The 24950-nt window shown below is 43.5% G+C and overlaps 1 protein-coding gene across 4 annotated transcripts in view; it reads right to left on the bottom strand.

Moving 5' to 3' along the window:
* The window catches only part of NHSL1 (NHS like 1), a 254071-nt gene that overhangs the window by 139008 nt on the left and 90113 nt on the right, over positions 1-24950 (bottom strand). For 3 of the 4 annotated variants that reach the window (XM_074990475.1, XM_074990477.1, XM_074990478.1), the window contains exon 1: positions 1521-1772. The exons of the other annotated variant lie outside the window; for it this stretch is intronic. In XM_074990475.1, coding sequence (XP_074846576.1) covers positions 1521-1725 — 205 coding nt within the window. In that variant the 5' untranslated portion in view covers positions 1726-1772. Of the gene's footprint in view, positions 1-1520; positions 1773-24950 lie in introns of those variants that run through there. 4 annotated transcript variants of the gene reach the window in all.

Here is a 24950-nt window from a genome sequence, read left to right as displayed (position 1 = left end):
ACTTGAGCACAGCAGCCACCACTGAACAGTGAAAACTTGTCAACAACTAAAAATTAGGAGCCAGTTGAAAAACAATGATCCTTCTGAAGCAGTTTTGCAGCATTTAAATGGTTACATGGCAACCTTCAAATGACCAAATCAACATCCAGTTCCGCCCTCTTGGTACTACAGTACAAGCGTATACACCCTTTTGAGTGTTCTTGCTGGGAGGGTTACATCCAAACTGCTTACTAAAATCATATTTTATTTCTGACTTGGCATAAGAAAGACTAATGTTCTGGTTGCACACATACTACTGCTGCCAAAAAGAAAAGAAAATTCACTTTGAAGTGCAAATATCCTTCAAGAGCTTGCCTGCTCTTATAGAAGTCACCTTACTGTTTAAATCAGCCTCCTTAGGCTTTCCGTTAACAGATCCATCTTGGCCATTCTCGAGCAGCAATAGAGAAAGGCTAATTCAATACATTTGTTAAGTAATCTTATGTTTACCAGCCAACGGCAAATGCACTGACAACAATAGTTCACAGCCTGTCATCAGCAGTATGGAGACAGAGTTCTGAAATTCACTCCGCTATACAGGAAGCAGATACACGTGTATGCTGGTGGCTTCCAAATTCTGCTACAAGTCAAAAATTAACTCCTTGCTGGGGTTGAGTTTTATTCACAAAAGGAACATTCAAGACTTGGCTATGCTGGGGCTTCTTTTCAGTGGACTGCTCAGTCCACAGCCCTCAGAGCTAGTTAATCTCTCTCTCTCTCTCTCACCATTCATTGAAATGCATTTATAAAGCACCTGTGAAACAGCGCCTGCAAACCATACTTCACCTTTTCTGGCAGGACTGTCACCTGTCAACATATTGATGGTGTCAGGAAAACACTACCAACCTGTCAGAGAAACAATGGTGCCATAATTCCACACTGCTGCTTGTAGCAAAATAAAAGATCTTTCAACAGCTGCCAATCCAGCCACAACTAGTGAGGCACCGTCACAAACCTTACTCTACACATTATGGAAATGTAAACATACAAAACCAAAATCTACTTAGCATGCCATAGAAACAAATGTTACCTACCCAATAAAGGAATAAAGGTTTTTTCCACTTGGATTTCCATAAATCCCCACAGAAATGATATGAGCAAACCAAGTACATCTCCACAAGATCCTATGGAGGTCAGGACAATTCTGGTTTGCTTATTCGGCACTCAAACACAGCATTGGGAGAGTTGTTTCTCCTCTTCGTCTGTCTACACAGCCATTGGAAGTGCAACTGCAGCACACACAGGCATAGGTGAGCTAGCTTTGATGAATTAAACTGACTACACATAACAGGGTTAAACCCAAAAGGATGGATGTTCTCTGGTAAACGACTCAGCTTAACAGCACCAGTGGTCATCAAGAGTAACAAGAACCCAAGCATCAAAGAAAAGGAGCTTTAAGAAACAACAGGTAGGGAAAAAAACTCACAGTGAAATTATATATAAGCAAAGACATATTTAAATGTAGACAAAAACTGGATCACCTTTTCTGTGTTGAGTTCTGTAGGTCCAGTTCTCATCGTCCTCTTCTACCTGATGCCTACATATTGACGTGAGCTCGCCATCACTGCGAAACAATCTTTTTGTCTGCTTAGACAAGGAGGAGAAACTTATCCAGCTCATAGCACGCGAGAGGGAACCTGAATTTTGTTTGAATCTGGAAGCCCTTGAGGTGCATTCCTTTTTCATCTTCTTTACAGCCAACTATAGTACTCAACTTCAGAGAAACCCCTTTTGGAGTCACTTCTGTCCCCGTCACAGTGGTTGCTGAAATGCTAACCTTGAAATATAAAATCCGTTCAGGCTTCTTTCAACTCATTCAATCAAAACACTTGCTGCATTTAAGCAGCGGCAGTAGAGATCTGGGTCACCATGCCACTGCAATTCCCCTGAGGCAGTTTTGCCCGCAGCAGTGTGTAAGCTGCCAAATAAAACAAAAACAGCAGCAAGCGGCACCTTGCAGGAGTTTCAGAAAAGCACACTAGGATTGTGTGGATGTACAATACCAAAGTACATCCTTTCTGCAGTCTCCACTCAGAATCCAAAACTACAGTCCCATTCTTCTTCCTGACATAATTTTCCAGGCGTAAGCCTGCAATCCAGGCATCTGTTCTATCTCATCAGAAAGAACACAGTGGAAAAACAGACACAGATCAAACAAGTTGTCAGAGTACAATATATATTAGAGTACTTCTGCCTCTGCTTCATGGAAACCATGCCGCCGCTCTTATTCCTAAGCCCATCCGTCCTGCTTTCCCTTACGAAAAGCCAAGTGAGAGCGCTCCAGGAGGATTCTCCTAACAATAAAACAGGCTGCGTGGCTATCGTTTCGGATTAGAGTGAAATACGATAGGCTCTCTCTCTTGCTCTCTCTCCTACAAGCATGGCCACAAAGGCAGCAAACTCCTCCTTTCCACAGCCCAGAGCTCAGCAGCAATGAAAACTTCTGAGCTCTGCACACACAAATAGGAACACTCAAGTGCAACTCTGTGGACTCAGGTAGGAAGGAATAAATTATCAACATCTATAAATCCACAGACATTCTATATATAGGATAGAGGGCTTGTTAGTGAACAAGTGATGTATAAAAAGTCTGAGTTTATTAAGTATCAGAACAAAAACTGTACACTAGCAGGTTTGCAGGGAGCAGGCTAACCTCACAGCATTGATATGACTGCAGCTTTCAAATGCCTTTCAGCCCTGGCTGTTGCTACCTTATCCTTTCATTACCAAAAGTAAAAACACTGAATCATCTCAGTTTTTCAAAAAGCCTAACATGACTGAAATCACTGCAGTGATATCAGTAATTTGCAATGTTCACTGACCCTGTTGAAAGGAGGGAATGAGTCAGAGGGGGATGGAAAGAGGATAATGAGGCAGGGCAAAAAGGCAGAAAAGAGACTGAAAATGGTAATATACAAAGCCCAGCCATCATGACACTATGTCCTGATTATTCATGGCCCTACTGACTGACATAACACTGAAATGAATTACAAGTTTAAAACTACAAGAAGTCCTGTGGCACCTAATAGACTAACAGATACTTTGGAGCATAACCTTTTGTGGGCAAAGACATGCTTCATCTACCAATTGAAGATGCACCAAAACTCTTGATATGCTATATAATATAATCCATCAAGCAATATTCTTCATATTGAGAGAGTAGCAAGTATAGCATCTTAAAAGAAACAACCTACATTAGCAGCAAGTATGACTGCCTTATCATTTAAATAACACTGATGCAAAACATTGGTTTGAAGAAGTGGGTCTGTCCCACGAAAGCTCATCTAATAAATTATTTTGTTAGTCTTTAAAGTGCTACTTGACTTTTTTGTTTTAATGCAAAACAAGTGACTGCAAATATAGATTACCTTATGCTGTCAAGTGCCAAGGTCTAGGGTTTGTTTAACGGATTTCCACTACAATAGAACACACCAAGCTTTTCTCCAAACATAGATGCCTTCCCACATACCTCTAAAATTTGCTAACTCACCCCCTTCAGAAACCATTAAAAGAAAAGTTTCATTTTTTTCTGAAAGTTATGGTGCTCTGACTCATAGTAAAGGACATGCCTTAATTTACTGGCTAGGACGCAAAGAGCTAAGTACTGTATCAGATTACTCTATGACTCAACTAGGCACACCAAAGTGACCTTTGGCTCCTACAACCCAGTACAATGGATTAGCCAACTGTCTTCTGTAAATAATTTAATAGGCTGCATTTAAATTGAAAGTAATGCACACATGCAAATACAGACCATGTTCTTTCACCACTTCTGCAGGTAAACAAGCTAGTTCAATGTCAGTAACACTCACAGTTTTTGAAGTTCCAACTACTAGAGACATTTGATTGTGTGAGAATTTCAATTTTGTTTAAGAAATGGTAAATTTCTAGTCTTTTTTTTTTTTTTTAAGGAAAAAATCTTGAAAATGCAAATGCACCCTATGGAAAAAGAAGAACCACCCAATATTTATACTTTTTTAATATATCAAATGTTTTAAGCCAAAATCATGAGTTGGGTCCTGAGTCATGATTTAGGAACATTTGCAGTTGGCAATATAGTTATTCACAATACAGCTTCAGCGAATTCAACAAGAAAATACAGAAAACAATACATACAGTCATAATTACTATAGGCATGCTAAATAATATTCAGAGTGTATAAAATCTCCTGTAGGAACCATGGAATCCTAGTCAGCTCCACAGCACTGTAATTATTGTGATAAGATCAATAACATTATATTGTTCCTGTTCAAATTTTAGTGACCACTAGCCTAATACCAAGAGTTGTAAATTCCAGCCATTGTATCACAGCTAATTTTGTCCTGTTGTACACAAGGAATAGGAAGCAACCTGAAGTGGAAAAATTTATCTTGGACCTTTGGATTGTTTCCTATCAATCTCCCTTACTTTACTGGCTTGCTCTATGGAACATATAACCAGTCCAACACTCAGTTATTACCATGTACAGACTTTAGACTTAATTTACAAAGTGAAAATGGAAAAGCAAATGATAGCCATTATTATGGGATACAGCATGTTCAAAACAAATGTCTGTATGCATGTGGCAAAACAGGTGGAAAATGTTAGTGTCTGACATACTTTATATGGGATGTGTATCTTACAAAATACACTATTCTATAAAAGTCATTAAAAAAACAAGGACACAATTTTATTAACTTCTGTTCATTGACATTAACTTCCAACCCTACAATTTTTCTCGTTTGCTACCTATTACACATGCAAATAAGCTTTTAGATTTCAGGATTAAAAGTGTTAAAATTAAGACACTATTTTTCTTCCATTATACTCTGGCTAGATCCATGAATCACGGAAAAGGAAGTACTTCTTGGAAAACCAAGAGAAAGCTGAATAGGATTGAGGGAAAGGCTAAAGGTGGGGACAGGAAACATGCTTTGGGCAATAGATAAAATACAGTATATTATATGATACTCACACACCTTCAGAACTCTCTGTACCTACTGTGATTCGTTCTTCACAGAACTCACTAGAAGTTCTTAAGTAAGCAAATGCAAATGACTAGAAGCCCCTGATTCTTCCCTAAGATATGATGTAAGGAGAAAAAATTCAATTTAGTACAAAGCTCAGAATTCCTGTGTTTTTGCTTGGTCTGTGGCTCCTGGCACCATTCACATGCTACTTGCATCTTTACGTTTCCTGTAATTTCATTTCTGGTGATTTAACTAGACTTTATCCAACTTGATTCACAAGCACTGCTCCCTGGGGGGTACATACTGTTTATGAAAATAAAAAAGCAGTAAAGTAGCACTTTAAAGACTAACAAAATAATTTATCAGGTCAGCTTTCGTGGGACAGACCCACTTCAGACCATAGCCATACCAGAACAGACTCCTGAAGAAGTGGGTCTGTCCCTCGAAAGCTCACCTAATAAATTTTGTCAGTCTTTAAAGTGCTACTTTACTGCTTTTTTGTTTTGATAGTATATAGACTAGCACGGCTTGTATGGTGAGTGAACACCTTTATCCAAGAACAACGAGTATCCTGGACAATCTCTTTTTATGTATTAATGAAATCATTGTCAGATAGCCACAAATGCCTTCACATTAAATGAAATCCAAATCTCCTTGAAACTGTCTTTATAGACTCAACCTTCCACAAGTGTGTCTGTAAACGACCTGCCAGATCACAACAGAATACAGTTAACCAATATGAATGTCACTCATACTTGGTCAGATTCTGAGGCTGTGTCTACACGAAGACAAAACTTTGAAATGGCTATGCTAATGGCCATATCGAAGAATATTAATGAGGCACTGAATTGAATATTCAGAGCCTCATTAGCATCAGGATGCTTCCAGCTGCGGCGCTTCGAAAGCACCGCTTTCGAATGTGCACCGCTTGGCGTGGCTACATGGGGGTCCTTTTTGAAAGGACCCCACACATTTCTAAATCCTCTTATTCCATTCAGCTAAGCGGAATAAGGGGATTTCAAAATGTGTGGGGTCCTTTCAAAAAGGAACCCCGGGTAACCGCGCAAAGACGCATGAGTTCAAAAGCAGTGCTTTCGAAGTGCCACAGCCGGAAGAACCCTAATGCTAATGAGCCGCTGAATATTCAATTCAGAGCCTCATTAGTATTCTCTGATACGGCCATTAGGATGGCCATTTTGAAGTTTTGACTTAGTGTAGACACAGCCTGTGAGAAAATCATCCAGGCACAGTTCCAAACCTGTTATCTACAGCCACCTCACAGTGTGACTGATATCTCCAGCCATGAAAGTCATTTGAAAGCAAGTAGGAAATTCACTAGCTGTAGCTGACAGCATAGCTGGTGAGCCTGCCCTCCTTCAAAACTGTTAGGCTATATCTACACTACAGAGATCTTTAAAAGAAGCCCTGCTGGAAGATCTCTTCCAAAAGAACTTCATTTGAAAGGGTGCGTCCACACACAAAAAAGTGGATCAAAAGAGTGATCTGCTCTTTCAAAAGACAGCATCCACACGGCCCCTGCTCTTCTGAAAGAATGGGCCAGGGATCAAAAAAATCAGATGCCATTAGGACTGCTCTTTCAAAAGAAGGGGCCTACAGAGCATCTACACACGTTTTCTTTTGAAAGAAGTTTTGTAAAGGAGGCACTCTTCCTGAAACGGGAGTGGAAGAGCGCTTTCAAAAGGAGCACCATGTTCTTTTGATTTACCTTTGAAAGAACATGTAGATGTTCCGTGGGATCTTTCGAAAGAGCGTCCACACACAAAAAAGCGGATCAAAAGAATGATCTGCTCTTTCAAAAGAGAGCGTCCACACAGCCCCCAGTCTTTCAAAAGAACTTGCTAGTGTAGACGCAGCTTTACAGTCTACTGGTTAAAGGCACGTTGAATAGTCACAGTATAAACACGCCTGGAAAGATAAGCTTTAGAATACCATAATTCAGCACACCATATTATTTGGAACAATAATGCATGCTGAAAACTTCATTGTTTTTATTACATTAGGGCTTAGAAATCCCAACCAAATTGTGTCCCTACTGTGTTATTCACTGTTTGCAAGTAGTAACAGAGAATAATATGTTAGTCTGTATCTTAACAAAACCAAAAAGCAGTCATGTAGCACTTTAAAGACTAACAAAATAATTTATTAGGTGATGAGCTTTCGTGGGGCAGACCCACTTCTTCAGATCTGGAGATAGAGCTGCACTGGAAATACTGAAGAAGTGGGTCTGCCCCACTAAAGCTCATCACCTAATAAATTATTTTGTTAGTCTTTAAAGTGCTACATGACTGCTTTTTGGTTTTGTTCACAAGTAAGCAGCAATGCCTCTCCCAGTGAGCTTACAACCTAGACAAATGCAAGAGAGGACCGAAAGAGAGGGACAAAAAAGCCAGAGATAAAGTTATCCGTCCCCAACCAGGCAGCAGGTAGGTTACAGAGAACAGAACCCAGTCTCCTGACTCCCTGTCCAATGAGCTGTTCACTAGACCATGTGCCTAACCTCCATTGCTCTCATAATAGGGAAGCAAAGACATAATAGCATAAATTAATAACTGATGTCCTTTTACAGAGGACTATAGTACGATATTTTTGAACCCTTATATTACGTTACTCATTCTCTAGCTTTTGGGGAGTGAAGGGAGGCGTGTGTTTGGTTGGAAAATGGAAAACGTATATATCTCAAAGAGAAGTATTCCAAAATTTGCTTTAATTGCAATCATACTTTCAGTGTCCCGTAGATCTGTCAAATCTGTCAGACCTACAAAGAAGGAAACCTGCCACATATTAAAGTCCATCCACAGTAAATACAGCCATGGGCCTGTGGATCTTCACATGCACACGTGACACTGTCCCTCTGTCCCCTGATCTTGTAAGGAATTCATGTACTGATCAGCTTAGGCAGGCATTTGATATCTTGTTAGAACACAACAATGGGAAAAGGCAGACAATCACTCAGTTATGCTTCATTCTTGTACACAACACCACACACCCATTGCTGACAAGTTGGCACTATAAATGTGTTTGCAACCCATGATTTACAGAGCCAATACATTCCACATTATCAGTGGGCAGTCTGAGGAGTTTTATTTCTGGAACAGATTGGGCTTCTTCTCCTCTTACTTACACCATTTTGACATCATCTCCATCAACTCTACTGACTTGATTTACACTGGAAAAACCTTATCCAAAGGCCAATCTACACTTAGGTTTTGCCTACATAGCTGTGTGAGTTAGGAGTGTGAAAAAATCACACCCCTGAAAGCCATAGCAATGCCAACAAAAGCCTCAGTATAAATGTAGTTAAACTGGCAAAAAAGGCCTTTTGCCTGTTGATAAGTGTTTGTTCTGTTTGGGGAACTGGTACAAGCTAAACAGCCAATGAAACTGTTTTGCTAGTATAATCTATCTCCACTGAGAGGCTTTACTTGTAGATCTTGTACTTAGACTGCTCAAGTACTGAGACTTAATTTACACCGCGGATTTTGCTGGCATTGCTATGGCATTCCCAGGTGTGATTTTTCATGCTCCTAACTCATACACGCTATGCAGGCAAAATCTAAGTGTAAATCAGGCTTTGGATAAGGTTTGCATCTGATGAAGTGAGTCTGTGCTCACGAAAGCTCACGCTCAAAACTTTTGTGTTAGTCTATAAGGTGCCACAGGACCCTTCGTTGCTGTTACAGATCCAGACTAACACGGCTACCCCTCCGATGCTTTGGATAGGTTTTTCCTCCCCTATCCTACAGGATTGCACATGAGCAGTTGCTGAGACATAAAGACAGTTATATCCATCATCTGAGACACTGCACTCACATCATGAAGGTACATGACTTTGGTCACAGATCAAGAAACTTAAAAACATCTGTGCTCTGAATAAATGGAGTCAGGATGTTGGAATCACTGTCTGCAGCTACTTTTAAGGCTCAAGTAACATGATAAAATGGATCAGCAGGTGAGCCACAAGGTGGCTCCATGAAACAATTAACAACTCTCTACTGCTATACCAATGTGAAATGAGGCTGCTGCTACACTACCATGGTCCCATCAGCAGGGGCATGGAAATGAGACAATTTGAAGCAAGCTAATGAGATCGGAGTAAGCAAATGTTGACATGGGTGTTTATTTCGAAGCTGCCCTCACCTACACTGTCAATCTGAAATTCAAAGTTTGTTCACGTGGCTGCCATTATGCTAATGAGGTGCTGAATATGCATACCAGCACCTCATTAGCCTGCTTCAAACTGCCTCATTACCATGCCTCCTCTGATCGGACAATGGTAGCATAGCAGCACAAAAAACAGCATGCCTGGTATACTGTGTAAGCATCAAATGCAAAAGCTAACTGCAGAGAATCCTGGATTTGTATTTATTTTAGAGGAAAAATGATAGTGTATGGTGAATGAGCACATACTTTTTTTAAATGGAAACTTCTGTCAAAATATAAAAAAATTTCAGAAAATTCTTATAGAGCACTAGAATAAAAAGACTATTACTATAGAAAAATGGAACTTATGTGAGAGCATACAGAATCATCCTAAGGTCTAAAGAAGAGTTTCATAAACTTTTTCAGACCACGGAACACCAAACAATAAATATTTTTATGCAGAAACACCAATGAAAATTTTCTTCAAAAAATTTTTCAGACCAAAACAGACAGACAGCAACATGCACAGCAAAATGAGGTAATTTAATCAGGCATCACAGTAATGCAGAAGTAACATTACATCAGATTTTAACAACAAAAAAATATATACTGCCAATGTATGATAGCAAAAAAGTATCAGATTCTCACAGCACACCTGAAAGTTGTTCATGGAACACCAGTGTTCTGGGGAACATACTTTAAGAAACTCTGGTCTAAAAAGAGTGATCATCCCATCTTTAGCAGCAAGCTCATGCAAACCCTTTTATTATCCCAGTATGGAAACAAAATTGAATCTTATTTATTTTAGTGGGTTTTTTTTCAAACCAAGACATGATTCTTCTTCAGCCAATAGTCCCAGAATCCTATAGGAAGCTCCCACATCTAAGAAGTTGCCACAGCAATCTGAGTTGCTGTACCAGTTTCCAAAGAAGATCTTCTAAATTGGGTGTGGTTGTGGCTTCATAACACAGAAATCTTCTTCACAGGCCAAACATCAAAGAGACTTCTAACCACAAGTAGCCACTCTCTTTCCAAAACTGAAACTTGCCTAGAACAAACTGTTACATGACTTAGAAAGGGAAAAAAAATGAAAAGAAAAAAAAATTGTACTTACTAACCAAGCAATCCCAGAAGCTGGTGCAATCCACAGACTGCAGTATTTTATACTTAGTACATGTTGAAGAGATTACCAGTTCCTTAACAGATGAGCCCAAATATTTTTATTACCTGCATATACACTTGTATCTAGCATGAGATCTGTACCAGACTGCAGTGATTCACTATCAGCTCACGAGGTAGTAGACCTTGGTGAGGCCAAGAAAAATTTCTTGACAGCATGCACCTTTAGGCTGCTGAAGTTTCCCATGGGAAGTGTTGGCAGGCTTATGGCCGTGGATTTTTAAAACTAAACTGTACTTTAGAACAGTCCTGTGCTGGCAGAGAAGTAGACTACATGGCCTAATAAATATTTTCCACTTCTCACTTCTTTGATTCAGTAGGCACTAGGGAAATCGTACAGAGGATATGTCTGTTCACATAAAAGAGGCAAGAGATGAAAAGAATGTTGACTATACTGAACAATCAGCACCCTCTGCTGGTAGTTTAATATAAGCAAACACTAGGATTGAAAGCTCTCTTTGTAGGGAAGAAAACAAGTGGAAGAATGATGGCAAACTGGGAGAGCTGGAGAGGCTCAAGCAAGTGGGGAGGGAAGATGTAATTTGTAGGGAAACTCACATTCTTCTGAATGAACCTCACTCCTCAGCCATAAAAGCTTTCCTCCTTGACTTTAAAGATCAGCAGAAAAATTGTCCCCCCTGCTTTTTTTTTTACTTCATTCACTTCTTGAGTTAGTAAAATATTCAATTTAATGACTATCGTTAGGCACAGGTAATTAAATGCTAATAATAAAAATAAAAAACTGACCTCTAATACCTACAACAGAATGTAAATCTACTTTAAAAGTTCTTTCTAAGGCTTTGGCTACGTCTACACGTGCACCCAACTTCGAAATAGCTTATTTCGATGTTGCGACATCGAAATAGGCTATTTCGATGAATAACGTCTACACGTCCTCCAGGGCTGGCAACGTCGATGTTCAACTTCGACGTTGCTCAGCCCAACATCGAAATAGGCACAGCGAGGGAACGTCTACACGGCAAAGTAGCACACATCGAAATAAGGGAGCCAGGCACAGCTGCAGACAGGGTCACGGGGCGCACTCAACAGCAAGTCGCTCCCTTAAAGGGCCCCTCCCAGACACACTTTCATTAAACAGTGCAAGATACACAGAGCCAACAACTAGTTGCAGACCCTGTATATGCAGCACGGACCCCCAGCTGCAGCAGCAGCAGCCAGAAGCCCTGGGCTAAGGGCTGCTGCCCACGGTGACCACAGAGCCCAGCAAGGGCTGGAGAAAGAGTATCTCTCAACCCCCCAGCTGATGGCCGCCATGGAGGACCCCGCTATTTCGATGTTGCGGGACGCGGATCGTCTACACGTCCCTACTTCGATGTTGAACGTCGAAGTAGGGCGCTATTCCCATCCCCTCATGGGGTTAGCGACTTCGACGTCTCGCCGCCTAACGTCGATTTCAACTTCGAAATAGCGCCCAACACGTGTAGACGTGACGGGCGCTATTTCGAAGTTACTGCCGCTACTTCGAAGTAGCGTGCACGTGTAGACGCAGCCTTTGTGATACCTGTATGTGCTCATCAGATTATAAACACCAAAACACACTCACCATTTAAACTACATGCACAGACTGTTTGTTCAGACATTTACGGTTTATCCCACTTCTGTCTCTGCACCATGCTCCTATATGTAAAACTTTTAACCACGTCACTCCAGTGGTTTACATACTTGGAAAAGATACTGAATAAATCTCAGTCTTCTTCCAGGTTCTTATGAGAGTATACACATATACATAAGTAAATTAGGAAGAAAGTTGAGCACACAGCAGTGGGCAGTGTTCCCTGTAAGCTGAGCACTTGGGCAGCCACCCAAGCAGAGATTCAGGTGCCACCCAAGCGATGACCAGAGCTGCCTACAATCATGATCATGTGTTTCTATGGTGGTGCACACCTGCACATGCCTTGGTGCACAATAAAAAAATTATTCCACCAATGAATGGAAAAAATTAGAGGGCCAGTGGGCCCTGCCAATCAGCTCTTCACCCATTCTCCAGGGTGCCGCTCCCTCCACTGATCAGATGTTCAGCAGCATGGAAGGGGAGAAGAACAGGGGCAGGAAGATACAGAGCAAGGATGGTGCACTCAGGGGAGGGGTTAGAAAGATGGAGGACAGGAGTGGGGGCAGGGCCATGGTGGAAAGGGTGAAGTGGGGGCAGGGCCTGTGGCAGAGCAGGGATCGAGCACCCTGGGGAAATGAGCAAGTCCTTGCCTGTGCACAAACTATAGGTTGGTCTCAAATACACCTATTGACCACAGAGTCCTGAAAATGTTCTTTACAACACACAGATTTCACAGTTACCCTGCTGAAGACTGGCAAATGCTATCACAATAGAGCTGCACCCATATATTTTATGCACATCAGACTTAAGGCATTAATTTTGAACTTCTAGCTTTTCTTTTGTCAAAACACCTCTGGCTCTGCATTTGTCAATTTCAGGAGACTAGAGAGAAGGGAGAAGAAACACAAGTTTAAAAAGTTGTTAACATGCACACGTTCTGTGCCCTAATGCTTTGCAAGTCTAAAGGGAGGGATGCAATTCTGTGCAGATTTCAGAGAGAGTCATACCTTCCCAACTGAAACCAAAACATGCCACACCTAGAGGAATGCTGAAATCTTGCCTCAACCTCCCAACAGGCTGTCACTTAAAGAAACTAATTTCTTGGTGGAGAATGCGTATGATAAAGAATGTTGCTGACGCATAGGGAAGGTGAAGAGGAGGGTGTAGCTTTCATGCATAAATTACTGTCCTCTATTACCGTAACCCAAAATTAAAATGATAGGGCAGAGTCCTCATTAATCTTGTGAGACAATCTTGTTCAAAATGTATAAACAAACATATTATTTTAAATAATGAACAGATGATAAATGCTTATCTACATGTCTGCCATGGGGGTGGGTGCATCAACACTGATAAACCAGAACGATCTCCATACCTGCTCACTCCTTCTTCTATACTTGGACCTGAAACAATAATGCTAGGTACTCTTTTGCAATTCTGAAATATTGGGGTTTTCTTTGGGTGGGGGACACTACAGTTGCATGTTGGGCCTAGGACTGGGAGTGCAGAAGTAAACACCAGAAAAGACGTCTGCCCTCAGGCAGAACTGGCGTGGACAATGCAGGCAACCTATACAAACTCTCATGAGTCATGAGACTACATGATTACCACAGAGTTCCCAACTTACAATTAGCACACAACTGAACTCCTTTATCCAACCCTGCTCCATCCCTTCCTCAAGACCCTGCCCCTACCATTGTCCCTTCTCTGAGATCCAGCATTCTCGTTCCATCCCATTTCCTCCTTCCTCACTTTCACTGGACTTGGGCATGGGGTCCTGGGTGGAGGGGGGAGAAACGGCTCTGTCTGGGGCCAGGGATGAGGATTTCAGGGTGCAGGAGAGGCTCCAGGCAGGGTACAATGGAAGTGGGCTATGGAAAGGGGCTGGGGTGGGGTCAGGGGACTGAAGCATGGAAAGACCAGCAGGTCCCTGTGGCTTCTAGGCATATGGGGGCCAGGGAGGTTCTGTGCACTGCCCAAGCTCATCAGCACCTCCACTGCAAGTCCTGCTGGTTATGGTTCCCAGCCAATCGGAGCTACAGAGCTGGAGCTGGGGGAAGGGCAGCATGCAGCACCTCCCTGGTCCTCTGTGCGCTCAGGAGTCACAGGGATTTATCAGGCCACTTCCCAGGAGCTGTACAGTCCCAGAATAGGTAGGGAGCCTGCCTTAGCCCTGCTGCATCACAGACCAGGTTTTCAATGACCATTTGGGCAGTCCTGTTCATAGCCTCCAGCATTCCCTTTCGAATGAGCATTCCGGTCAAAAACCCACATGCCTAGCCGCTCTAGATAACCTTCTGCCAAAAAAGATGAAACTAAGGAAATTATGTGGTAGTGGTAGGGGAGGTGGAAGAGGTAGCATGATTTACGTTAAAATGAGCTTGGAATATGCCAAGGATATCTGTGCACGACAGCAACATGCTCCTATCAAACCACAGGCAGATAAAAGAAATACTGGCCACACAGGTATGGATGTGATAATTTTTAGATTATTTAACCTATCATCAGCAGGAACAAGACGTGATCCGATGCCACTCTGCACAAAGAGGAAGCCAACTGGGGATCTGCAATCTTAGTACCATGAATGGATTCTTGTTTACATTGATAAAGACATTTCATCATCCTAGCAATGAATCATTTTAAATAATGAAATGTGTGGGTGGGAAAAAATGAGTAGGGATCAGATTGTCACAGAAATTACAAATGTGCATTACTTTTCTCTCATTAAATATTAAACTATTAAGAATAATGAGCTTCTTCCGGAAGAGTAACTTCCAAAACAAATTAGAGACAGCAAGAGAGAAAATGAAACAAATGAACGCTTTAGAAAGCAGAAATTCCCTGAACTTCAAAGATGTGTTTTTCAACTAACAACCCAGCATGTCTGTTTTAGACAGCTTATTAGAACGATCCAATCGTAAGTTTGTAGTAATTTTTCGTGCTGCACTCCTTCTCTAGAAAATGCTCAACTACTACTACTACTACTACTAGTTTAATTTCCAACTTTACTGCTTCCTTCGTCTCTAGAGAGATCTGAACATTAGATTTTGGCCTTAAAAAACATCTTGACAAGAAGAGTCTACAGTGATTGACATTTCCAGGAGCATCTGAAGAGGAAATGCAATCAATCCCAACTCAACAGCAATACCAAATAGCACCTATGCTATGTCCTTCCACGTGACCTTCAACATCTGTTTCAATATAGCACATATTGAAAAATGTTCTCTATGACTGTGCTTACACAAGCACCCCCCCTTTTGAAAGAGACACTTCAGGATATGCTAATGAGGCGCTGCAATGCATTAAGCATTAGCATAACGGCAGCTGAGGCACTTCGAAAGTGCCACTTTCGATCGCGTGCAGCTCGTCTACATGGGGTCCTTTTCGAAAGGACCCCACAAACATTGAAATCTCCTTATTCATCTAAAAGGACCCTGCATAGACAAGCCATGAGCGATCAAAAGTGCCACTTTCAAAGTGCCACAGTTACCATTATGCTAATGAGGTGCTGCATATTCATTGCAGCGCCTCATTAGCATATCCCAAAGTGTCTCATTAGCCTCCCCCTTTCGTAAGGGGGGCTGCTAGTGTAGACACAGCCGAGACGATGTATCAAACTGTTCAATGATCTCAGAATAATAGAATTCCATTTATAGGGACACTGACTGTAAGGATTAGAATAACTTTAGCTAGAAATATTAAGAAAACACGTACACATTAGAAAAGAATTATAATTTTACATTACATCTAAGAACAGTTCTCTTCAATAGCCCTCGCTCAGAGGACATTTTGAATCCTCACAGACAAACATTTCTGCACTCTCTCTCTCTCTCTCCTTGGTCACTTAGACCCCTATGTATGCCACTGACAGCACATAGCGTGTGGTCACAGCAATTCACCTACCAATAGCCAAATCAAGGCCTACGGTATCACACAGCCCAGGAAACCAGAAGTTTTGATAACAAATGAATGGATGTCAGAAATTCTAGTGTACCACTTATGAATTAATGGTTTACAGACTGAGAAATACCAGCATCTAGACATTTCCAAGATATTGAATCTTTGGCAAGACACAGTGGTACTAGACTTTGCTTTTACTGTATTCCTTATGCTTGCAAAATCTAAAGTCTGGTAGACATAGCAGGACTCTGCATTTATCATCCTTGTACTCATTTCAATAAAAGAACATTTAAAGAAAAAGGAAGAGCTTATATATATTATTTTAAAAGTTGCATTTTTATTGCACAACTGGAAAGATATTTAAATTAAAAAATATTTGTACCTTTGCATAGCTTGTCTGCCTGTAAAGTCAGGCTTCCTTACTTAACGTGAGTCCAATTGTACAGAACTGATGGAACACATAAATATTTTTTAAAAAAATCTCTAACAACAATCTATAATAACTTGGTCATAAACATACCTTTTAAAATTTTTGGCGTCTCGCAAACTGCCATAATTGAAATAAGGGCCATACACATTTTCATATATTGTATATAAATATACATACAGGGCTACATGCAATTATAAAATTATAGAAGCATTGTGCACATGCATATACATTATACCACCGTGTACAATGCTATTTAGTATATGCTTGTTACATGGCCAACCTGCCTGGATGGAGAAACTGACAAGAAAACAACGTGTTTACAATGCAATTTATTTAGTAATAATAATGACAATTTATTAATGGGAACTGCCTACTTCTTTTGGCTCAAATCTCTCTTTGCTCTCCCACTGCTACTTGTGCAAAATCCACCAAGTTTTAGCAGGTAAACTCAGTGCAGAGCTTACAATTCCTTAATGTACAATACTTTTCTCCCTGAAATACACAAGTGGAAAATAGATTTACTTTCTCTGCCACCTTTGGAACACAGATAATACCATGCTCTGTGGCTTAGCAAATTGTCACCTCTTCCTCCTCCAAAGCCTTTGTGAGCCACTTTCATGTCTTATTCTATTGTCTTCCAAACAATTCTGTATGAGAGTGTGCTGCTTCATTCTTCCATAAAAAAGACACTGAATGGGAGCATGTTTGCAGGGAAGGAATTATACTTACAACCAATTAATTTTTAAGTGTTTCATTAAAATGTGTAAGCCAAACAATGTTAGCTACTAAAAATAAATTAGCTTCATGAAAGTTATATTCCTGGCATCTTCTAGCTTAAGTGATTCCTTTCAGTAATGGCAAGTCTACAGCAATTAAACAGGTAGGTGATTTATTTCTTTTATACAATAGCATGTTTCTCCCAAGCTTAAAAGACATGTCATGGGACATTTAGAATCTTTACTTGCAAGCTGTACTATTTTCTCAAGTCATACTTTATTATAATGCTTTTCAGTAGAAATCATAATTTTAAGGTACTCTTGTAAAGTAATGCACACTTCTTTTCTGGGAAAAAATAGAGGATATGGACTAATTTTGCATCTGTACTGTGTTGCCATGTACAACTGAATTTCATACATGAACAGCTGTTCCAGTCTTTGTTTTTCGTGTGAGCATTTAATTTAGTGTTGGTGACAGGTCCAGAGAATGAAACCACTGAACAAACTTTCCGAACCTGCCAGCATGCCACAGCAATGAGTGACCCTATTCCAGACATGAGATTAAAATTCAGATTTCAGGTTAATGTTCTCTTTGGTTACTCTGAATAGATGGCCAATTAGTTATCACAATACATAATCCTTTGCACTTATGCAGAGCATTCGATCTGGGTACTTTCATATACAAGCAAAGGCTAAGGGGCAAATTCTGTACTACAACTCCTGGGAGATGCCATACACAAGGCACAGTGTGGGAAGGGGGCAAAACTTTGTGCTTCCCAGATTTTGGGCTGTTCTGGGAGATAGTGGCAGCCTCACAAATTAAACTAGCCTGGAGGGGGCTGCTTGACATTTGATTCAGGGGCTGCCAGCAGCTTGCATTGCAGCCCACGATTCCAGTTGCACTTCCAGCTCAATGTCCCATCCAAGGACTATGACTGCAGCAGTGGAATTCTCTCCTGGCCACTTGAGGTGAACTAAGAGGAGAAAGAGGCTAAAACGGTCTCTGACTGTGGATTAAAATGGCTACTTTAATAAATGCATCAGCAACTAAGCGCTTAAAGGCAGGAAATATTGTTACAGGGAGCAAACTGGTTCTATTACATTAACAGAATCTCATTATCACAGCATTAAAGGAAATAGGACCCTCAAATCTTCAATGCTTCTATGAAGTGAAACAAAGAACTTTCAGTCGTATTCCAAGGGTAACCCACTATATTCATTTAAACAATACCCTCTATATTTTTACACCACAGTCTAGTAAGCTCAAGGAATTTGTGTGTGTGTGTGTGTGTACATGCACACAAAATTTGAAGTAAAAAGCAGCCAAGTAACACTTTAAAGACTAGCAAAATAGTTTATTAGGTGAGCTTTCGTGGGACAGACCCACTTCTTCAGACCATAGCCAGACCAGAACAGACTCAATATTTAAGGCACAGAGAACCAAAAACAGTAAGCAAGGAGGACAAATCAGAAAAAGATAATCAAGGTGAGCAAATCAGAGAGTGGAGGGGTGCGGGGGGGGGAAGGTCAAGAATTAGATTGAGCCAAGTATGCAGATGAGCCCCTATAGTGACTTAGAAAGTTCCCATCACGATTTAAACAATGTGTTAATGTGCCGAATTTGAATATAAATTTGAAGTGTGACACTTATTTTAGGTATCAGTTATTAATCTTCCTTTGAGTGACCTTAGGGGAACATTTTTCTCAGGGTATCCAGTACACTTAGCAATGCATACTTTTTAACATTAATTTTTAAAAAAATCATGTTTAATGGTGCGAGATCAGGTCTGGCAGGAGAAGTCAAATAATTTAAATATATATGGCATGTGTCACATGTAGATTTGAAAGCACCTTTATAAGAAGGCAAAGTAACCTCATCCTCCTTATTACAGAAAGAAAATCTGAAGCACAGAAGTGAAGAGACTTGAAAGGTCACAGGGCACTGATAGCAGAAGTAAGACTCCTGATTCTTAGTACTATGCACATTCCACGAGGTTCCCTTAAGGAAAATAGTCTCTGAGAGATCCACTCTAGTATTTGCTGACCTTTTCAATAAATTCCCACAATCAATCAGTTTTGCAGCACTCTTCCCCTTAACACATTGAGATGGTTTCATTTGCATTCAAAAGTCTCTAAAAGCCCATCAGACAAGAGAGAAACTCAGAGAAGGAAAAAAACAGCTTCACAATTTAGAGAAGCAAGACAAGATAAATAATTTAGGAGAATCCTGCACTGAGGTAAGTCTTTTTTTTTTCCCCTGAGCAATTAGACATTACAATTTATTGGTGCAACCTGCTGCAATTAAGTGGAATTGTGTTTTCACTTCAGCTGCAAGAAATATTATTTCCTTTACAAAACTTGTAATTCAAAGCTCTCTTCAAGGTTATCACCTGCTGCTTGGCTTTCCACAATAAATAAATAAATATAATACATGTATTAAATAAATAAACAAAAAGCTGAGGAAACCTCAGAATTTTTGTCTTTTACCTTGCTACACGTTTTCCATGATACAACACCTCCCACAGGGATAGCTGACCAGAATGCCTGCGTGGGGAACTGGGGCGACTTACAGCAACCAGAGAGTTCCAAGCTGAGTGGTCCAGTCATGTTTCTCACAGAGGCATCCTGGTCACTTATCCATACTGATGGTGTCTGGAATATCTCCACTGAGGATGCACATCAGGAGGAGGAGGAACCCCGTGCAAACCCTGGGCTCTGGATTGATTGTCACACTGCCTGACTGCCAGTGTGTGTCAAGGATGTGACTGGGATATGAGCAGTTGTGTCAAGGGTGAAGCCAGGCCTGGAAGTAAAAGTAGAGCTCAGTTGGAGTTAAGAATCAAGGTCACAGCATACCTGGGCAAGGGGGAGACATAGTCAAGAGCAGAGCTAAGGGTCAGAAGCAGAAATCAGAAGCTGAACACTAGACACAATGGGTGAGGCTGAGACTTAATAGAATCATAAAAGAGTAGGACTGGAAGGGACCTCGAGAGGCCATCGAGTCCAGCCCCCTGCCCTCATGGCAGGACCAACCACTTTCTAGACCATCCCTGAAAGCCATCTATCTAACCTCTTCTTAAATATCTCCAGTGATGGAGATTCTACCACCTCCCTTGGCAATTCGTTCCAGTGTTTGATCACCCTGACAGTTAGCAACTTTTTCCTAATGTCCAACCTGAACCTCCCCTGCTGCAATTTAAGTCCATTGCCTCTTGCTCTATCCTCAGAGGCAAGGAAGAACAAGTTCCCTCCCTCTGCCTTATGACACCCTTTTAGATACCTTAATGAGGAAGCTGAGCCACAGATCAGGGCTGGTCTTCACTGAAAAGTTACAACACCATAGCTATAACTCCTGAAAAATTATCTTTCCTGACAGCAGTAGTTAAGTCAGCTTACCCCTCAGTTTAGACAGCGCTAGGTTGATGTGGTCATGAACCAGCACATCAGGATGTACTGGTAGATACAGGAGCCTCTAGACAGGTGATCCTGGTGGGTTTGGTTGTGAGGCTATCAAGTGCCAGCGCTTCACCAGCTCCTCCCTTCACATTCGTGTTTCTCCTACACTCTGCCTTGAGCCTCCTCCCCAGGGAGCCTCCTGTTTGCTGAGTCAGCTGAGGGACTTAGAAAAGGGAGATGCTGATGTTAGGGTGTCCCTCTTTCCACAGCCTTGCACCCCAACTCCACAAACAGGGGGCAAGACAGCGTAGGGAGGGAGGGAGCTTGCTGGCAGAGCTCCTATGTCTGAACGTATGCAGCATACTTAAAGGGAGCAATGTGAATGTCTGTCACTCTAACACTGTCTCTTTCACTCACATTCATCCCCCAACCCAACACATACTTGTGGTGGTGTTGCTTCTTTTACTTCTTTCAAAGTGTGTGCTGGAGTAATTATCCCTGTGGTAATCATCTAGGTTTCTGGTTTGTACTGGCAGTGCACATCTGCACATTACTCAACATTCGCCCATATAACAAAATTCATTCCCTTTCATTTTTTCCATGCATGTGCAGAACACTGTTTGGGAGTCTCCTGGAATTGGGCTTGATCTCCTGGTGGTTTCTGTAGCCGAATCAGGAGATCAGCCACTGAACAGTCCAGCAGTGCAGCAGGGTTAAGGCAGACTCCTCCCCATCCTGGCTCTGCATTGCTCTTGGAAGGTGGCAGCGGATCCCTGCAGTCCCTGGAGGAGGCAGGGCAAAAAGACTCCATATGCTCCCTTTGCTACCAGGCACTAATCTCGCAACTCCCAGTGACCATAACGGGGAACCATGGCCAGTGGGAGGTGTAAAGACAGTGCCTACAGATGGGCGGGGGGGGGGCAGCATAAGGAGCAACGTTCCCCTCCTCCCAAGCAGCCACTGCTGGACATGCCAGACACTTTCAGGACTGGTGAAGGGCCAGGGTGGGGCTAAGCCTACCTTAGCTCCACTGCGCCACCACCCAGGAGCCGTCTGAGGTAAAGATGTGCAGCCAGAGCCTGTATCATGAACCCCCTACCTCAAACTCAGCCCAGAACCTCTGCCACTCTCCAAACCCCTTTACCCAAGGGCAGAGCCTGCATCCTCTTCTCCTGCCCCAGCATGGTGAAAGTGAGCGAGAAATGGGGAAGGGGGAGAGGGGTGGGGTGGGTGAGGGCAGGGCCTCGGAGAAGGAGGCGGGAAAGAAGGCAAGGCAAGGGTATTTGGGTTTGAGTTAGATAACGGATTGCACTTATACATTCAAAACGTGATCTTGTGCTGAAAAAAGGGTGGAGCCCAGTGACCTAGATACTGCCTCTCAGAGAAGGGGATTGCACAGGGATGGGGGAAGCCCTGCAGTTGCTGTAACGTCTATGCCAAAGCACTACAGCGCTGCAGCTGGGCTGCTGTAGGGTTTTAATTACAGGCATAGGCTAAAATAAGGGTGTTTTTCTGGGATGACAGGAGGTGTATGCTCATAATAGGATTATACAGTCAAGTTGACACCCATCAGAGTTGACAGAAGAAGACACCAGGACATTCATTAACATAAAAGAGGGCTCAACATTATGTTAAGGGAAGCAGGTCACTGACGCATAAAATAATGAAGCTAGCGAGACCAAAGGGTACCATAAAAACACTTTAAGTGTCTAAAAGGTCTAAGGTTTCAAAAGACAGATAATCTTGAACTGAGAGTTTAGTACTGGAACAAAACTGAAGCAACCAAAATTAAAATCTACACTCCACAGCAGCACAGCTTCATCTCCGTAGCTCAGCACTGCAGTGTGCGGTAGACTCCCAACTTATGCAGGGGCTGAGTTCTTGCAGCCCCCGCATAAGTCAAATTTCCCACACATTGCAGGAAACTGATGAGATCACCACCCTTATCAGTTTCCTGGCTCCGGTGAAAAGCAGGAAGCTGGGGACCATGCAGCAGCCTGGCTCCCAGATCCCCTCCACTGGTGGGAGCTGGGAAACTGACCAGCACCAATGCTGGTTAGTTTCCTGGCACCCACCAACAGCAGTAGCCAGGTGTGGCTTCTCCCTGCTGGGAGAAGCCCGGGAGCAGCTGTAGCAGCATTGCTGTCTGCTCCCCCGCCTTCCCCCAGCTGGAGGAGTCAGGTGAGCAGACAACTACAGAGTGGCTTTGAGTTGTGCTTAACTCGCGTTAATGCAAGTTAAGCGCAACTCCAGGTCATGCATTTTGAGAGGCTACTGTTGATTCTTCCTACTTCAGCAGCAGAATTTTTTCCATCTTTTCAAGAGGTGGGAGGAAGCTAGTTTGATGGAACAATTCTCCACTGATTTAGCTAAATCTGTACCATGGATTAGGTTGCTGTAACCCAAGTACTCAGGGACTGAAATTTTTCACAGCTCCAAGATGCTGCATTGATGTTAACTGTAGCCCATGCCATTTTAGCCATATTATGAGAAATAAAATGTTGTTAACACTGTTTTCTAGAGGGAAGGCGTCTGGCCTGCTTACAGACAACAGAAAACCCTACCACATCTTTCATTCATACCACTAATCTACAGGAGTGGAACTATTTAAAAATATTTTGTTTTAATGTCCATGGACATTTACACAAAAACACTGATTCACAACATTTGCCATTTTTTGTCAATATTCCAATTTTCTTTGAAGGTATTGTATTCAGGTTTTGTGGGATCTTCCCCTGCTGTCGCTGATTTTGATTGGTCAGCCCAGACACTGGTGGGTTTAAAAAAATATCAGTTTTATGTATTACATTTGTGAAAACTAAATATTTTTTAAAAATAGAAAATAATCCACCTGTTTTTGAAAGCTATCAGTCTGGAACTATTGTTGCCTTTTCCCACACATAAGCTGTGTCTACACGTGCACGCTACTTCGAAGTAGCGGCACTGACTTCGAAATAGCGCCCGTCGCGGCTACACGCGTCGGGCGCTATTTCGAAGTTAACTTCGACGTTAGGCAGCAAGACGTCGAAGTCACTAACCTCATGAGGGGATCGGAATAGCGCCCTACTTCGACGTTCAACGTCGAAGTAGGGACTGTGTAGACAATCCGCGTCCCGCAACGTCGAAATTGCCAGGTCCTCCATGGCAGCCATCAGCTGGGGGGTTGAGAGACGCTCTCTCCAGCCCCTCAGCTCACTGGTGGCCACGTGGAGCGGCCCCTTAAAGGTCCCCTCCCCCTCCCTGCCTCTGCAGGAAGCTGAGGGAACGTGCAGGCTACAGCCTGCACATGCGGCCAGCCTGCACCTCCCTCAGCGACCCAGCCAGCTGGGATGGCTGCCTGGCAGCCCCCCCCAGCGCCCCCAGGGGACCCCCCCCAAGGGGAGCCAGGGCTCACAGCCCAACCAGAGGGGCAGCCAGTCTGGGAAGCGGCAGCGGGGCCCCTCCTGGATGGAGGCCGAGCTGCGGGACCTGCTGGGGCTCTGGAGCGAGGAGGTGGTGCTCCAGGTAATGGGGAGCAAGAGGCGGAACGCGGATGCGTTCGCTCGGCTGGCCGAGGGCCTGGCTGCCCGGGGTCACCCTGCCCGCACTCCTGACCACGTCAGGAGCAAGGTCAAGGAGCTGCGGCAGGGTTACTCCCGGGCCCGGGATGCGGCCAGCCGATCTGGGGCCGCCCCCGTCACTTGCCTCTTTTACAGGGAGCTCAGGGACATCCTGGGCTCCCAGCACACCTCCTCCCCTCCGGCCACCCTTGACACCTCGGCTGACGAGCCCCAGCAGGCCCTGCAGACAGAGTCCGCCCCGGAGGCAAGCCCCGCACCCCGGGGGCCCCCCCCCAGAGGCCACCCCCGGGGACATCGCGGCAGGAGGAGGAGGAGGAGGAGGGGGGCTCCTCCTCCGCAGAATCCAGCCTGCAGATCCTCCTCCTGCCATCTCGGAGCAGCAGCAGGGCCTCCGCCCCCCGGGGATCTCCGGACCGTGCGAGCAGACCGACAGGTAGGTACCCCCCTCTGGTGGACACCCCTGGGCTTGAGGGGCGGGGGTAAGAGATATGTGTGCAGGGTCCCCCACATGCTCACATGGCCATGGACCCGGCCCCAAGGACACCAGGGCCATGGCCCTCACAGCACTGCAGCCATCAGCCCCTGCCCCCCCTCACCCCGCATGACAGTGCCATGCCCCATCCCCGGGCCAGGGGGGAGCGGAACCTCGAGGGGCCCCCGGGAGGAGGGGGTGGGACACCCCGCAGCAGCAGCATGTGATGGAGTTGGGGGAGTGCCAAAGGGAGACTCAGGCTACATATGAAAAACAAGAGCCGAATAGCTCCCAGGGTCAAAGGAGGATCCTGGGGCTACAGCTGGCAGGTGACACCTCTGCCCTGAACAAACAGGAGGGAGGAGCCAAGCTGGCTTGGAATTGGGGGGCGAGGGCGGGGGCCACAGGTAGAGCCTAGGGGAAGGGAGAGCTGGTAGGCAGCCAGCCTGAGGAGGGGGAAAGCTGCATCCCCGAGGGGCACCCCTTGGGGTCTTCTCCCCATGACGGGTTGGAAGGACTGTCTCTTCCGACAGCTGGTGCTGTCACTCCTGGCAGAAACTGGGCATCTGTGGCCT

The sequence above is a fragment of the Carettochelys insculpta genome, chromosome 3 (assembly GCF_033958435.1).
Source record: "Carettochelys insculpta isolate YL-2023 chromosome 3, ASM3395843v1, whole genome shotgun sequence".
Taxonomy (NCBI): domain Eukaryota; kingdom Metazoa; phylum Chordata; order Testudines; family Carettochelyidae; genus Carettochelys; species Carettochelys insculpta.
Note: the sequence above shows the minus strand (reverse complement) of the source record. Positions and strands in the feature narration are given on the sequence as shown.